The following is a 17,889-nucleotide window of genomic DNA, read 5'->3' on the forward strand; positions in this document are numbered from 1 at the left end:
ATACAATCGACATATGATAATTATTCATATTTAGGTATAGGGTTTGTAACCACCACCACAATCAAGAGGTAGAATATTTCCATCACTCAAAGAACTTCCCTCATAGCTCTTTGTAATAGGTAACCCACCCTCCTCACCTCAGCCCCTGACAGCTACTGATCTGCTTTTTGTCCCTATCGTTTTGTTTTATCCAGGATGTCCTATAAAGAGAATCATACAATATAGAGCTTTCTGAGACTGGCTTCTTTCACTTAGCAAAAATACTTTCCAGACTCATTTGTGTTGTATCTACCAGCAGTTTTTTCCTTATTGCTGAGCATTATTCCAACATATGCATGAACTACAACTTGTCTACCAATTCACCATCTTATGGACATTGGATTTACTTACGGTTTTCAGCAATTGTATACAAAGCTGCTATAAACTCCTATATAAAAATTGCTCATGCAGGCATATACCGTCATTTTATATGAATACCTCAGAAGGGGAATTGCTGGATCATAGGGTAAATATATGTTTAACTTTCCAAGAAACCACCAATTTGTTTTTAAAATGGCCATGCCATGCACCATGCAGGAACACATGGGAATTCCCACTGATCTGCATCCTTATCAGAACTTGGTATTGTCAGATTTTAAAATTTGATCCACAGGTATAAAAAATGTTCTAAAAGGTGTGCAGTGGTGTCTCATTGTGATTCCAATTTGCATTTTCTTAGGGACCAATGGTCATTCTATGTGCTTCTTTGCCATCCGTAGCTTTTTTGGTGACATGCCTATTGAAATCTCTTGGCCATTTTTTTTGTTGTTTTCTTATTACTCACATCATATTTACATAGTATTCTTTTTATATAGTGGATACTACTCTTTTATATCAAATGTTTTGCAAGTATTTTTTCTTCTGGTCTGAAGCTTATCTACTCAGATGGCCAGTATTTCGGGTATTGTATCCAAGAAGAAACCTTTGGCCAACCCAAGGTCACAAAGACTTTGTATGTTTTCTTCTAGAATGTTTACAATTTTAGGCTTTACATTTATTCCTAAGTCCATTTTAAGTTAATTTTTATATATGGTGGTAAAATGTCATTTTTAATTGAAAAATAACATTTACATGGAAAAGTACACAAATCATAGGTATATGGTTCAATGAGCTTTTAGCAACTAAACATGTAACCTGCATCTAGAGGCAAGGAACAGAACATCACTAGCACCTCAGAAGACCTCTCGAACTTTCCCCTCCATAGAAGACTTTTAAGCAGAAAAGTGACAAGAAATGTGTCTCTTTGAGAAATGACTCAGGGTGGGGGCAATATAAAGGGTGGATTAGTGACAAGAAATTGTTCATTGTTGCAGCTCATTGCTTTGTTTTGGGGCAAGATCTTCAGCACCTATTATGCTGCTCTCCAAGGCAGGTATTGAATATTGACTGGACAGACTGATCTTCGATACGAATGTCCTCGCCCATAGAGTAAAAATCAAGTCTAGAGCATCTCCATGTATAATAGAGAAGTTAGAAAGTAAAACACCAACACACAGGCTTAAGAAAAAATAGATGATACTGACCTGAGCTTGGATTTTGAGATGGCTTGGCTGAAAGAAAGACAAAAAGAATAGGATTTCTGTTAGGAAGGCTTGAGCATACGCTCCCCGTCACTTCAGCTGGGAGATCAGAAAAGCCATGCACAGAAGCCTGGGCTCAGCATCCCCAGCTCCCCCAGTGAGCCATCAGGGGTGAGAGCAGAGCAGGAGACAAGACACCCTCCAGGGCCCAGGCACGAGAAGACTCTTAGCCAGCGGCCCTGCACAGCCCTGTCAGAGGCCATGATGCCAGGGGTTCTTCTCCCCGGACCCCACTTCCCCAGACTGAAGTCAGGGGGGCCCCTGCTCGCCTCTCAGCCACTCAGCAGTAGCATGTACTGCTGCTACAGCAAAAAGAGCACTGGACTAGGAGTCCTAGCTCTGCTCTTTACTAACTGCATGGCTTCGGGCAAGCAGCACACCTTGTTGAGCCTCAGTGTTCTCATCTGTAAAATGAGGAAGACGAATCCATCCCCCTGCCTACTTCACAATGCTGTAGGGAGGGCGGAGCAAGACAAGAGAGGCAAATTCACTTCTTAAACTGCTGAGCGTTCTGCCCAGAACACATCATTTTTATGAATCACTGCCAAGAAGATCAAATTCTCTTAAAAACACCGCCTCTACTTTACAGAGACAAGACCTAAGGGATACCAGCAGGAAGCAAATGAACCAAAATTGCATGGGCTCCCCAAAGCAGGCAGTACTCTGCACATTGCACATTGCTGGTCCCCGCTGGGGACCAGGTCATCGAGACAGAAGCCAACAGGGGTGAATGTGGTGGCGCCCTCCACCGTTAGGAGAGGGTGGTGCAGGGCTCCCCAAACAAGTGCCGTGAGGTCTCAGGGTCCAGCCGCCACGCAGGGGATTGGGGGAACCCGCCAGGGAAGGAAAACTGAAATATGCAGCACATTCTGTCAGCCACTCTGCCATACAAGCTCCTCGTCAAAGCACTGATGCCAACACCAGACCGGGAAGAGAATCAGGCCTGTTACCCCCACCGCCGACACCCAGAGGGCCCAGCCTTGGCCGTGCCTCTTCTTTTCCACCAGCACCTAGTGGACACAGTGGAATTGTCGGGTTACCTGGCACGCCTCGCGGCAGGCTCCGCCTCGGCAGGACGGGCTGCTCTAGGGCAAGAGGCATGTGAAACGCCGGGGGTCTGGGGGCCTGGGATGGGATGGATGGGGAGGGGGACCAAGGGGTCCAGGGTGAGCCCACCCACCCCTCGTGCATCTGAGGCTATGGCCTGGGGTGCCTGCCCCACAGGTGCTCCCCTAAGAAGACAGGAGGAGGCAGGAGGGCAAGCGGCCTCCACACTCACCAGAGACTCCCACAGCCGCCTTGGTTCTCGCCTCCGCCACTCACGTTCTCTGTGTTCACCGACTCGGTCTCGCTGGTGGGCATGCTGGCTGCGGGGAGAAGACAAGGCTTTAGCCGGCATGCTGGAGGCGCCGCATGCCCAGGAGTGGGCCGGTTGCAGATCGCCGCCTCCAGGCAGGCCCTCTGGGAGCCCAGGAGGAGGGCGAGGAAGGGTGAGAGGCCAGGCACCTCTATGGCAAGGGAGTCCCTGCTTCCGTGATCTGCCGATCTGCCGAGAAAGCCCACAGAGAACCACTCCCCTCCCGAACAGGAGGAAGCTCTGTCCATTCAGACACTTCTCAAGAAGCCTAGGGGCCGAACTGAACCCAGCTGCTGTGCCTGGCACCAGCTTATTCTCTTACCTTCCAGGAGTGCACTGAGAGTCCACCAAAACAACTCAAGCTACAGTGGCATCTTTGCTGGCCCCAACTGGTGTTCTCTAGAAAATCTGTGACTAGACCAGTATTTCATACATGAATTCTTATTGTAAATATACTGAAGGAGAAGAGGTATTAGATCCAGGAGGACATGAAGGTACCAAGCACAAAATCTTTTTAAAAATTTAAGAACTCTACTCATTAGTAGCTAATATATCTGCTAAGTTCCACTGAGCTTGTGAAGCCAACATGAGGAAGGCTCTTTCCAAAGCAGCCAGAACTAGAGCACAAAGGAAGTACAGTCTTACAGGTAGAAGGTTTTCTCCCAAGCAGTGACCAGAGGGCAAAACTGACTATGGTCTTGGTGTCACCGGGGTCTCTGGGCATGTCTCATTCCTCTACAGCTGGATCCTGAGCAGAGGAAGTGGAGGGAATGTAGAAATGCACTAGCTGTGATGGGAGGCCCAGGGACCCACCATCTGGCATATGGGCATTATTTCTCATCCTCCTGATTCAACCTTATAAGCATCCTAAAAATGTGTTGGAGCCGGGCCATGAAGGAGATGGAGGGCACAAAGAATTGCACCTGCCCTGGAAAACCCATGGATTTCCATGAACTACGAAAAGAGCCACCTCGGGGGTCCATGCAAGGAGTTCTGGAAACATGCAGTAAGGAATAACAAATTCTGCTCTAGGGTTTGGAGAGGGGGTCCTGAAGATGGAAATGTGGGAGAATCACCCAACCACGTGCATTTTTTGCCCTGATGCATCTTTTTGACCTATAGCGACCACCTTTATAGACCTTGTGGTATCAACAGGAAGGCCTTCCCCCCTGTGGGCTCTGCCGATGCGGCTCCTCTTAGCAAGGATGCCTCCCCTTGGATCTCCAAAGGCTGGTAGTGGTTCTTAGTGCTGTGATGGAGATTCTGAGGCCAGCCCGGGCACAGAGGCCAGAGGAGCTGGGTCAGTGAGCTCTGTGTAGGCGAGGGACACGGTGAATGACAAGGATGAAGGTGGGCCTGACCTGAGAGGCCCAGAGAGCTGAGAAACATCTCTTCTGAGGGCACCAAAGAGAGTCCTTTTCCCTCTGGGGGCACCCAAGGAACTGAGCCTGCCCAGGTGGGAGACTCACAGCCGTGTCTGGGAGTATTTAGACAAAGGCAGCAAAGACAAAACGAGCAAAACGACAGACCCACGTCACACTACTGATATTCTCTTAGAATAACCTTTCCTCCTCAATTAAGTCAAAAGAAACCAACTACTAACTTTGATTCACTTTTTTTACAATTCCACGTAAAAACCTGTCAAAAATAAACCAAAAATCCTACACGATCAAACCACAGAAAAACCTTTAACAAAAGCTCCGTAAAGACACACACACACACACACACACAGAGGCACGAAGCTGCTCACGCAGTTCTCTTCTCCAGGACTGATTTATGCTCTGACTTGAAAAGACAAAAACGTTGTAAAATTCAATGAAGTTCACTGCTACGGGCTCCTCCCATAGGTCACCCTTGTCTTAAGTGACAAAGAAAATCACAGTGGGAGACTCCTACAAATATGACCGTGAGTCATCTCTGTGGAACGCTCTTCTTGGTAGTTACTGTCGCCACTAAGGGGCCAGCAGTTGAGAGCACGTGACCCAGGGCAGGAGTGGGGGTCAGTGGGGGGCCCCGGTTAACGTTTGACTGAGCTGGGCACAATCTCACCTCTCTGCAGGCTGCAATGTCCCATGCGGAGAGTGGTGGTGCTCCCTCCACACTCTCGAGGGCCACTTCTACCTCTCACCGTTTAATGTTTCACGGTTCTACTACTAATCATCCTAGATCTGTAATTATTCTTTCCAAAAGAGCAAACTTCTTCTGAACAGGCTAAGTCACTGTGGCCTTTTACCCTCTGGGGCCCTGTCCTGGGAGAAGAGCAGTGCAGTTGCTGCATGTCATTCCTAAAGCTTCTTTTCTTCCAACCATCCGATCAAAGCAGATGAATCACATGCTGCCTACGGGGTGGGGGGCATTTTGCATTTCTGGCTCCGTGCCAGCTATTAGTGAATGAAATGTACTAGTTAGTCCCTGAACGTGAGAACCAAGTGGGGAGAAAGATAAGGAACAAAGGCGAACTCCCCAGACAGAAACTAAGAGAGGTTAATGGTGTGGCATGGTGTCAAGGCTGCACTGATGGAGAGAAGTTTCCCTGCCCCCCTGGCAGACTCCATCCTTCGGTAGCTAAAAGTGGACTCTTGGATCAGCCAGATCCCAGTTTAACCCCGCCTCTGTGGCTGAACTTCTCCAATGCTCCATTTTCTCATCTGGGGCTATTGGCAGAACTGAGTGAGATAAAATGCATGGTGGGTTTTCCCCACAGTCCTGGGTCATCCTATGTGGGTCCACAGTGTCAGGCAATCGGTGAGGCTCAGACATGGTAGTTGTCACCTCAAGAAAGCTCTCCTGGAGCTCCCTGGAAGCAAAGGGACACTTCATGCTGGCCCAAACCCAGGGTCCCTTTGCTCTGACCACTCTTGCAGAGAGACACCTAGTGTGAACAGTCTTCCACACGCCTGAGTCAGCTTTGGCTGTGAAGTAGGCAGGGGGATGGATTCGTCTGCGAACAAACCATGGTTTGTATCTTTTTATCTCGGACGAGTCATTTCTGTCTGACTTTGCCTGCAGTAGAGATAGTATCTTTTCTGTCTTAATGGTTAGACACTGAGAGAGCCACGCACCCATAACAAACAACCTATTCCGGAATAACATCAACCAGAGCTGAGTGAGGGGGAGGCAGAGGAAGAGCACAGTGACTGCTAGAATTGGGTGACCTCATTTGGTCCCGGAAATGGACCATGATCCAGTGCCTTCACCTGAGCAGAGGACCCAGGCTCTGGTGGGGGGCCTTGGCAGCCTTTCTCTCTGCTCCAGCCTTTCCCTCCCGGTCACCGGGGAGCACTTCCTTTCCCCAAAGTACGGAGACAGCAGGCCCAGTGGGCAAAAGGAGCTTGTTTGTACATAAGCATTTCACCCTTCACTTGTACTGGGCATTCCTTATATTTAGTGATAAAAAATTGATGCGAGTTTCACTTCGCTTAGTCCCATTGGGACTTCATCTATGTTTTTACTATCAGGACAGGAGGATCACAGACTGTTAGAACCGGGACGGGCCTCTGAGATCACATGAAGCAGCTCTGTGATTTCACAGAGGAGAGACCTGACCAACCGGCCTCGGGATGCACAGTCCAGGTGTGAGAAAGCTCTCCTGCTTCCCACCTGGCGTTCTTCCCACCTGGCCATGCCCCCTGGGCTTGTGGTATGTGCTTAAATACACTAGGATATGTTTTGGTATCAGTATATGTTGACATGTATATTGGTATGCCCTTAAAACTATACTTAATATACTGGTACATGTTGGTATATATTGGCATATCCTTAAAATGCCACACATTAAAAGTTCCAAAAGCCAAGCAAGCCTATTCTCCATCAGTCTTGGTTTGCTGTCCTGATGACCTCAGTTAAACCCCTGAAACCTGGTATGCAGCCAGACCACCTCCAGAAGGCCACCCCAACAAAGAGAGAGAACAAAGGTCAAGCCACTGTGGTGACTATTGGGACTTTATGAAAATCCATGTAAGTAAGCCCACGGGAAAATTCCTGGAACACAAGCCCTTTCCCCAACTGGCTGCCATAGCCTCATGGCTGCCCCGTGCAGGGGGAGCACTTTGTCCCCTTCAGGACAGTTTCAACAGAATGGCTGACAAGCGGCTCGGCTAGTTAGGGATGCAGGCTGAGACTCCCCCTGCTCCCCGCTCCCCGCCCCCCGCCAAGTCCCATCATGTCATCTAGAGGCAGAAGCAAGCCAAGGGGCCATCTGCATGCAGAGCAGCTGTAAATCCTTTCCCTCACACATTCCAGGGAACTTGAGAGCTCTGTGGAGCAAGTTTGCAGTTTTTTAAAATACAAGTTTTAAAACTATTTCCAGAATCTGGGGTGAAACCAGGCATTAGGACAAGCCTGTGCCTAGAATGGGATGCTGACCTGCACTGCAATTTGCCTGCTGAAAACCTGGGGAAGCGCAGGGCTAATGCTTTGCAAGCTCCTCCAGGCACTGGGATCTCCGAGAAGAGCTGCAGGGCAGACCCCGAGGCTTCAGATGTGGGCCGGCTGAGCAAAGGACCTGAGGGCCGCTGTCGGGGAGGAGGTGATGCCAGACAGCAGCCCAGCGGGCCCTGGACTGCAGACGAAAGCCACCCCAGCCTCCGCAGGCGGGGCCCCGCTGGGAGCGCTCTCCGCGGATGCTGTGCCACGTTTTTGCCAAGATCTGCTGCTGGGCCCGGATGCTATCACTGGCAGTGCTGCACAAAAGAAATGGGGAAAACACGCCACTTCTCAGGCCAGCACAACTAGCTAGCATTTTCACGGACACGTGGGCCCACACACACGGTGAATGAGTGTGCGTGTGACTGCAAGGAGGCAGCCCCAAAATTGTGTTCACTATTAACAGGCACAGCAAAATCTCCGATCCTTCCATGACAGAGGCTACTCAGCTCAAAAGACACAAGAAGGAATGTCAGAGAAGCTTGGCCTTTGTCACCGGTAACGTGGGGACAAGTCCTTTCCCTTTTCCTGGCCAATCTAGAACAGGGGCTGTTGGGCAATATCATCTGTAAGACCCATTTACAACTCTGACCTGCTCGAACTGCTCTAAAGAGGAAACACCCACAGGCTGTCTGTCTGGTTTTACCACCAGCACCAAGGCGGTTTCCCTTGCACTCCCCCAGCTCGGAGAAGAGAGAGCAGGGAAGCAGTGTTGTGAAGCCCCTGCCCACTGTCCTTCAGAAGGGCTGCCAGGAATCCAGAAGCCTGCCCAGAAGAAGCGTTCCCAAGTCTCCTCCAGGCAGAGCTGCTGGGGAAGGGAGCAGCCCCCCAAGAGTCCTCAGCCAGCCGCGGGAGCCCCGGGACCCATGCCAACTGAGCACAGAGCACCCCAGCATCCTTCTCGAGCCTGGCACACCAAACAGCCTCCTTCACAAATGTCCTGGGCTTCCTGGAGCCTCGAGCCCCTGTTCTCCACAGGACAGGCTCTCTTGCATAGTCAGGGATGCCTCTCCGAATCTGTCCCCAAACCTGAGCAGCCTAAACCTTCTGATCCCTTCCTCTCAACGGGTGGGGGCATGAGGTTGGACAACTGAGCAAGGGCAGTCATGGCCGCCTTCCTTGGGAACAGGGGATCCGAAGCCAAGGTCTTGTGGGTTTTTTTTTTTTAATCTTATTTGCATGACAAGCATGAGCAGTGCCATGACATCCCCTGAAGGAATTTGCCCATGGTTGCTAGTAGTGATGCCCTCAGCCGTCACAAGGTAACAGACTCTGGTTGCTGTAAAGAAGTCAGCCTCTTCTCGGAGAATGTGGGTCAAGGCCAGACCAAGGTTTCTGTGTCTAAAGCATGAATGATGCCCTGACAATAATTACTTCTGTATGACTGATGACATGGGGAGCACCGCATCCCCATGAGGGCCCTCGCTCCACCAGCCTCATCAGGGGCCTTCTTTGGGGTCCTTGGGCATCTCAGTCTATAAAAGACCTCCCCCACTCAAAATATAAAGTTTCCTGAAAATATGAGGCTTCTTCCTCTCTCCACGTGCCTGAGAAAGCTAGCAAAACATCCTTGAAAAATCACAAGGCGCGAGCCCCTGCTCAGGAGGACGGGCACCTGCGTGCCCAAGGAGAGGGCTCTTCTCTTCTGGGGACAGACCACTCATCTTCTCACGGTAGCCGGCCCAGGGCCAGGGTCCTCCGTCAGTCTTTGAAAATGGTTTGGTCTTATGGCAGTGACAATACTTCCTGCTTACCTGAAGCCCAGTCTTCCTGCAGAGGCCTCCAGGGGCTACACCAAAGCCAGCTCTTCTTCACAAACCTCTGCAGACACCAAGCCTACGTGAGCCAGCCCCCACCCGGCCCCTAACTGGCTGCCCACCCCCACACAGTTTCCTTCTCATCTCAGGCCCACAGTGTGCTCTCCGGAGGCCGAGGGGCTTATGTCTGATACTCCGTTCTCGTCCACTCCAAAAGCCTTCAGTCCGACCACCCGTGGCTTGTTCCAATTCCTACAACCTACGAGCTCAACGTTCCCACGACGGCAGAGGCTACTACCAAGCGAACAGTGCAGTGTGTCCCCTCTGCTCCCTTGGCAGTTGGCTTGGTGGCCCTATTTACAGTCAAATCGACTCTTCCTCGGAGTCGACCGACCGGGGCCGACCTCGGTGGAAGCAACTAGGTAAACCGTGTGGGGTGCAGAGGCAAAGCCCCGCACCGCTGTAAGGCCGCGGTGGTGGTTTGGCAGGCAGGACAGGACACCAGCTGTCTGCATTAACTGCTCTGCATTCAGGTGGTCCTGACACTGACCCCAGGTTTCCAGTGAGGGTCTGCGTTTAGCATTCTTTTTTACAGCAGACCTTGGAAATGAACTGTGCTCCCACATGAGCCCTGTCCTCACCCCCGCTCACAAAAGGCAAGTGCCCCCTCCATCTTCGCATCCTAGAAGTCTGTTTTTAACTTCATTCTTGAAACCAGCACTACTAGCTTTAGTATGTCCCGGGCAAACCAGCCAGAGGGTGGAAGACCAGCAGGCCCTGTGAAAAATGTAACCTGGAAAATCAAAATCAATCAAATAACATCACTGGAATTTCTAAACAGTTCAGATGAAAAAGCATCATTGGGGAAAAGTGTTTAAGAAGTCTGTCTTCCAGTCTAAGAATATTCGTGCTTAATTAAATAAATGTTCTGAGTGGGTTCAGCTGCTTCTTTAAAAGGTATAGTTCAAACAAAAAGGAAACTGCAATGCCGTCTTGGCAAAACCACACATTTGGGGTAAAGACAAGAAGAAAACAACATGACCAAGTTTCAAAGGAATCAAGCGGTTAAAACATAGGCATCTTATAAACACACCACACGGGCACACACATGCACGTCACACCAGGCCTATGTGCAAGGAGAAGGCTCCAGAAGCCTCGGGAGAGGAGTCTCCCGACGGGAAGTTCAACCTCGGTCATTTACCGTGATCTTTAGCCCTGCGTTGGTGAAAGCAGCAAAACTTCCTTTTCTTCTTATCCTCTTTTAGCAGGTCGGCCACTGTGACTCCTTCAGGTGGAACACAGGCAATGTCGTTATGATTCGGTAGAGGGCGGCAGGAGCAACGCAAACAGGGCCGGAGGACCTGAGAGGCGGCCGCAGCCCTGGGCTCTGATACGGAAACCCTAACTGTTCTCCTACGTGGACGTCTACAGTTTGGGGTCTGACCAGTAGAGGGGAGGTGCACTTTCTATAGGGAGGATACCAAACGCCTGTCCCTAAAGGACCTGTCCTAAATAACCAACCAACTAACCCACCGGGGACGAAGCTCCCCAGGCTTTGGCCACCCTGCCAAGAAGGGCGTTTGGGAGCAGGCATTCAGCCGAGGTCAGGAGTCCTGGGTGCTGACCAGCTGGGCGAGTGTGGGAAGGACATGTGGGGGGTTTACAAGGTGGGCTCTGGACTTGGACAGACCAGGTCTGATCTCAGCCCTGCCACTTCCTGACTGGATAAGCACAGACAGGTGACCTGCTTTTGCTAAGCCTCTGCTTACCTTAGTGAGTGGTAAATGGTAAATACGGTAACACAGGTGTCGGCAAGGCGTGGTCAGCCATTACGGGTATAACTCCCCTGCGGCCACTAAGGCACAAGAAGAATGATTCTAGGGTCTCCATCTCCCTCTGGCTCTGGGACAGGATATCACAATATCAGCCAGTGGGCTAATCTTCAGGTGGGGCCCCGTGCTCAGGGAAGGGAGCTGCAGGGGCAGTAGGGAAAGAGGAAGGAATGCTGAGTGGGCAAGGACATGAGGACACGGGCACTCGCGAGCACGACTGGTGGGAATGTAAAATGGGTACCAACAGGCATCCTCTCTGACCCAGCAAATCCCTTTCTGGCACTTTCTCCCACAAGAATGTGAACACGTGTGTGCAGACACAGGTGTATGCATCTGCGGGGATTATTGGTGGCTCATCTGCAGACTAGCAGAAACTGGGTTCAAATCCTAGCTTGGCCACTTGATGGGCATGCGACCCTGGGAAGCTACTTAATGTCTCTGTGTTTCAATTTCCCCATCTGTCAAGTTCTTGCCTCCCAGAGCCCTGTGAGGAATAATGGATTTGTGCACCCCTGACCCTTAGAACAGCGTCTGACACATAGGAAGCACTTGATAAATGTGAGATGTTCTTATTCTGCATTCTTTCATTGAACAAATAATCACTGGAAACACCTATGTGTGACAAGGATCACGCTAGGTGCCAGCCACACAATGGAGAACAGAAACAGATCCTGTTCCTACCCCCGAGGAGCTCACAGTCTGCACACATCGTTCAGTGAGAAAGGCAAGTGGCTGCACCATCCGAGCTGGATGATCTTACGGTGGGGAACTGTGTGCAGGCTGCGGAAAGAACAGGCCCCCAACTGCCCAGTCTGGTTCTCTCATCCTTTATACACTTTGATATTATATGAATTCTTGGCAATGAGCAAATATTACTTTTGCAATTAAAATATATTAAAAACAAACAAACACAACCCTGACTTGGACTCTACAAACCTGGGGGCTAGAGGGCCTTTTCCTCACATCCATGCTGGGGCGCCCATCCCTGAGTCTCCCTCCAGCTCTTAGGAGACCTACTCAGGGCGGGCATCTGCTCCCCATGCCACCCACCCAACGGAGGGGGGGGTCTCCCAGCCACCCCCAGCGCTGGGCCCACCCCTGTTCTCCTGGTCAGAGGCACTTCCAGCAACCTCTTGGGACAGGGCAACCCTCCTGACGCATGCACCTCTAACTGCTGGTATTTGTTTTACAGCTTTCAAAGGAATGTGTTCCATTCTGAATTTGCACCCTGAGCTAGTTTAACTATAATGAAAGCAGTTTGATAAGTCGTACTTTGAAGACAAAAGCTTTGAAACTGGACCAACACACTTCCATGCCCTGTGCTTGCAAACAGCTATGCCATCCCTGATTTCCTGCCCGTCCCCAAATCAAACATCTCAGTAAAAGGCACCCGAGGGGCGCACGCGGAAGGGAGGTGAACAGCTGTGGCAACCTTGGGCACGGACTCCTGGGCGGGGGGAGGGAAGGGGCAGCCTCTAGGACCTCTGAAGAAGAGGAGAGCTCCTTGTGGGCATCACGTATCCCCACTTACAGAGATTATTGATCATTAATAGTTCCCACAGTGAAACAGCCCTGCTTTTCTGGCCAGAATTTTATAATGAGCTCCCTTTAAAACGATTTCATTATTTTTAATGACTTTTTTTTCCTTTAAAAAAAAAAAAAAGACTAATCACTGACAATGAGAAGAGTTTAAAATAGAATTTTAGGCTTCCAGATTTTAATGGCCCTAGAAAAACGCCATTGTTAACACAGAAGCAGCTGCATATATCTAAAAAATCAGTTTGAGATTTGGCAGGGTTTCTTAAGAAACTTGAGGCTCAGCAAAAAGTTAAGTAAATTATCCTTGAAAATGTCCCAAATGCTTAGGAACTAACTTCCAAGGGAATTTTGTCCATTCAATTAACCAAGTAACACCAGCTTCCTAACAGCAAATTTATAGAACGGACATTCTAAATAGTCCACGAATGCACAAAGCTAGGGCTACCGGTCACCGTACCCAGCAGACAGCCCAGGTACGGCCCCGACCGCCTCTCCCTCTGGCTTCCTTCAAGTGAAAGCCTGAAACAGTGTGATATTCAGGAGTTGCCAACCCCAGCTTCACTCGGGAACCTCCAGGGAGCAGCACATAAAGCCATGCCTGGGTCCCACTGCACACAGACAAGTCTTCGTCGGGGGGAGGGGGGGGAGTATGGCACCAGGATGCCTCTGTGCTCCCCAGGTGACTGTCATGTACAGCCAGAGCTGGGTACCACAGACGCAGACAGGGACATTTAGTAGATCAGAGAGAAAAGATGAGGTGTGCGTATCTCCAAGCACTGGATTTGACATCTGCTCTCTGACAGCAAGCATCAACAAACCACAGGCGGATGTTGAGCCAGAAAGCCATGCCTTGGTATCTCCAACATGACTGGTCAATGGGTTTGTTTTCCATCAGTACTTTAGAACTCTATAGTCTCTGAACAGGAGAGTATAGGGACATGGTCCTAAAAGGGGTCCTTAGCCTGAGGTTGGTTAGAGGTCCAGTAGGCTCTGCAAGAATTATTCTCTTTAGGTCAAGTTTTACAGTAGTCAGTCCTCCTACGGTTACAGTGACTCCTGCCAGTTATCAAACTTTAATCCTCACGACAACCCCATGGGCAAATATTTATCCCCTTCTTGAAGACAGGGAAACGGGGGCTCAGAGACATTGGGTAGTGTGCCTATAATCAAGTCCAAATTCCGAGTCACAAAACTCAATGGCAGCCAATTCCAGAGAAGGGGCACCAACATGCTGTCTAGCCGCTACTTCCAAAGGCTCATGACACCTGCTATTCATGGCTCCTGAGGCGTCCCACCTTTGCTTGTACAGGCTGAGACTTGGCTATAGCAAGGCTTCCTGCCACACTGTCACTTAACTCCCCCATGTCTGGAAGGAACCTGCCCCAATCCCATCCAGGACCCAGCTGAAAAGGGCAGTACAGATAAAGCCAGGATGCCTAGGGAGTGCCCCATCCCCTCTCCCCGAGAACATACAGGAGCAGGGCTGCAGTGTTAAGTGTGCAGGCCTGGATCTCACACACTCAGGGAGCACATTGGCAATGGCCATGCCCATGCCGCACTGCTTACAACATGTGCAGGTGGTACATCAACCGCTGTCAGCTAGGGAGGGGGACGATGTAGGCCTTGTGGAAACCCTCCCCCCGCCCCTGGGTTTCTTGCTGTGACAGGAAGAAAATAGCCGGCAACCACAGGATGTCCCAGGCAAACCCCAGCAGCTCTCCTTGGCCAGAAGGTCTGGGCTGCCGGGAATATATTCAGGGAGGCCCGCTTCCTCGTTGGGAGGAGATCTGGGGCTCTCGTCTTAAGTCAGTTAAATCCCTACATGGTTCCCACAGCCTGGGATCTAGGTCTGTCTTTCAGACCCAAATCACTGATGCTCCAGGAATCCGGTGACTCAGGAAATCAGAGCCTCACTCCACAGGAAAACCCAGCATCTGGCAAAATGAGCCTGATAAAGGACAAGAGCACCCCACAGAAGCATGCGCTCTTCTGGATGGAATGTCAAGCTGGTCCCCCAGGCTGAGCCACACAGCACTATGCACGGCAGAAACCACAGAGCTGCCGTTCCAGACTCGGCGCGGCTTTACCGGGTGAGGAGTCCTGGTGACAAAGCGAATTCTGAGGATCTACAACTTTTAAAGGGCTGTTATTTCTTGCCTTGATTATACTACTAAGCAATGCACGGCAGGGCTTGGAACACTTACAACTTTCTGTCCCTCGTTCGTGCCCTTTCCCCAGCCTAAGAAATACTCCCCTCTCCCCCATATGTTTTGAAACCATAGGCTGCTACTCCTTGGAGCTCAGCAGGAACACCACCTCCTCTAGGGAGCCTCCCCCTTGCATCCCCCACCCCCCCCACCCTACCGCCCCAGGTTGCTTCGCTGTGCCCTTCGGGGCTCCCATAGCAGACTGCTGGCCCCTGATCACGGGGCCAGCTTGTCCCCATCTTACGCCAAGGCCCCGCTTCTCCATCTTCCCTCCACAGCTAGGTTTCCAAAGGCAGAGGCACAGATTTTTGTCATCATGTGGCCAGGTCCTATACACATGGTGGCAGGGCACAGGAAGTACTGGGCTAAGACAAAGCGAGCGAGAGCTCTCAGGACTCTCAGAAGACATTGCTTCGAGTCCAGTGACAATGCCCGCTCCTCAAACCACAGGCCACAAGCAGTCTCACCACAGCTGATTCTAGCAGCACGGATGGGGACCCGATTGCCAACGCCGGGCCAATGAAGAGATGAAAAGATACCGCCTGAAAGGCTCACCCAGCTCCCCGTCAGACACACCTCAACTGGTAAAGGAAGGGGCCATGCTCTGGCTCACACACGACATGCTACATTAGGAGAGGGAGGACATGGCTGGCAGACCCCCCGCCCCCCCAGGTCAGCATGGAAGCTGCAGTCTGGAAACGATCCCCCCTGCTCCAAGTACAGCCTGTTGCGGGCCATATGGTAGGCACGGGAGCTGCAAGAAGACCATGGGGATTCAGACTCAAATGCCCTGAAGACACAGACACCCTTCTTACACCCAGTGACCCAGAGGACATCACCACGTTTGGAACTGGAAGGAATAGCACCTATGAACTCCAATCTCAGAGTCAGCACACAAAGGCAGCTCTAGAAATCCTCCGGCAGCTTCCTGATGCCCAGGCACTGAGTCCCCAGTCTCTTTCTCGAGGGAGCAGCACCAGTGACACTGAGAAGCAGAAGGGAGGGGAGAGGAGGAGTCTGCACCCTGCTGGCCCCCCAGGAGCACACAGGACTGAGTCCATCATTTACAGCTGTGAGAATAGGAAACCCACACTCCCGATGGAAGCACAGACCCAGAGTCCCCAGCTAGAAGCAACCAAAAGGCCATCTTAGTCAACCATGGGCCACTCAGCCTTCACTTGCATGATCAGCTGCCTACAGAGGAGGCACCAACTGGCCTCACCCACCCAGCCCCCCGCCGATCTCTCCCAACCAGCCTAAGGAATGAACCACCCCTGTGCGCTCCTCACACCTCTGCCATGGCTCGGGATGTTTCTCCTGACACCGACCGACCTCAGACCCCTCCATCCTTCCAGGCTCGAGGCCAATGCCCCACAGCTCCCTGCTGGAACCCTGCAGTCAGCCCTCACCTTCTCAGCACCAGACATACAGCTTGCCACTCCTCACGACCTGCGTCTCTGTCCCCTTGGGCTGCATCTCGGGATGCATAGGCCTCGGGATGCATCCAGAAGCACCCCCAGCAACCAGCACCCGCCTTGCTGAATGAAGGAGTGACTGCATGACGTCCTAGGGACCCTGCCCAAGGAGAGCTCGCTCACCCATCTTCCACGAGGTGGGACCCACCTTGGTTCCCCAGGCCTCTCAAGGGACAAGTGCATTTGAGATAGGTTCTCGGTCCTTACTATCAGCTACTCTAGATTTGAAACAAACCACAAGCATCTCAGTCAAATCTACTGTTGAATTTCAATTTCTGCTTTTACCTGAGGCACAGATGACCCGGAAAGAGTAAGAGCACATCTATAGGGAAAGTAGGTGGCAAAAGACACACCTTGGTTGACGATGGTAATGAACTCCAGGGGTCGCTGGGCATCGGGCTTTCCTGCTGCAGACAGTGCCCGAGGGGTCTGGTGCCACAGTGGGCTACCAGGGGAGTGGGGTCCAAGGAGCCATGCCGACTGACATGCCTCCTCGCCCTGCCCAGACTGCTGAACTGGTTTCTTCCCAGCTCCTGACGGGCTAAGCATCTGGCTTTGCATGTGGAGCACAGATGGGAGCCATTCCAGGGGGCACGAGGATGGAGACAGACCCTGCTCTTCAAGTTCTCGTCCAGTAACACGACTCGCTCCGCAGGGAAGAAGCCGCAGCTCCCGTGCCGTAGGGTCACCATGCGTCCTACCATGGCTGGTGCCCCCACAGAAGGGGCTCCCCGAATTTCCAACGAGCGAGTGTGGCTGACTCTGTGACCAGGCACAAATCTAAAACCCAAGCCTTGGGCGGAATCTCAGAGTCAGTGTAAATGCACCTGTCCTCTCTGAGGGGCGGGCAGAAGGAACCGGGCAGCTGAGAGGAGGCCGCCCACCTCACAGGCCAGGTCAGGGGGTTGAAACGTCTCCGCCCGGCGGGCGCCTGAATCACCCCCGAGCTCTGGCTGGTCAGGAGTGGGAAGGTGCTACATACTGTTTCGTTTGCTTTCCTCTCCTCCTTCTTCCTCGTTCTCAGGATCAATGTCTTCTGCTTGGGTGATCCAATCCAGGTAGCCCTTTAGATCCTCCTCCAGCTGCTGCTTCTCCCGGAGCTTCTGGAAATCTCCCCGGGCTTTAGCCTTCTCTCTTTCCTTTGAGAATTCTCTGAGGGCGGCAGAGAGAACACGCACACGTGAGGACGCCCTCGGGGACCCGGACCACGAGCCATCTGCCCTGCCGCACAACAGTCTTGTGGCAGGACACACAGCACTGAGTACAGCCACGCGAGCACAGAAAGAGAGGCCACACACGGGGACAGGACATAGGACAGTGTCTTCCTAAGCAAGACTGTGGGTGTCAGAGCTGCAGAGACCACACCAACACACATGCACTGTCTCTTAGGAAACGAACAATCCCGAGATCCCAAGGATCCAGGCCCCAAACGCCACGTGCTGTCGTGGCAGGCCTCCTGACCCCCACCGCCCGCCGCCCCCCCCCCCCCACCCCAGTAGCCTGAACTCAGAGATGTCCCACCTCCCTCAGAGCCTCCTCGGATAGCTCGCATCACACGTCAAAGAGCAGGGACCCGGGAGGGCTACGCTTTGGCCAGAGAGCGCACACACCAAGTTTAGGGCTTCTTCGATACCTTCAGCCAAACACAGCATTCCTGACCCTCGCGTCCAAACTGAGA

At 51.8% G+C, this 17,889-nt stretch overlaps 1 protein-coding gene across 1 annotated transcript in view; it reads right to left on the reverse strand.

Annotated features, from left to right (window-relative positions):
- CACNA1D (calcium voltage-gated channel subunit alpha1 D) overlaps window positions 1-17,889 on the reverse strand; it is a 295,614-nt gene that overhangs the window by 87,486 nt on the left and 190,239 nt on the right. The window contains exons 9-11 of the mRNA XM_045862169.3: window positions 17,194-17,363; window positions 2,899-2,986; window positions 1,563-1,589 (exon numbers count right to left, since the gene is read on the reverse strand). Coding sequence (XP_045718125.1) covers window positions 1,563-1,589; window positions 2,899-2,986; window positions 17,194-17,363 — 285 coding nt within the window. The remainder of the gene's footprint in view (window positions 1-1,562; window positions 1,590-2,898; window positions 2,987-17,193; window positions 17,364-17,889) is intronic.

The sequence above is a fragment of the Mirounga angustirostris genome, unplaced genomic scaffold (genome assembly GCF_029215605.1).
Source record: "Mirounga angustirostris isolate CCGP_5_RB_7025 unplaced genomic scaffold, mMirAng1.0.hap1 SCAF_1, whole genome shotgun sequence".
Lineage (NCBI taxonomy): Eukaryota > Metazoa > Chordata > Mammalia > Carnivora > Phocidae > Mirounga > Mirounga angustirostris.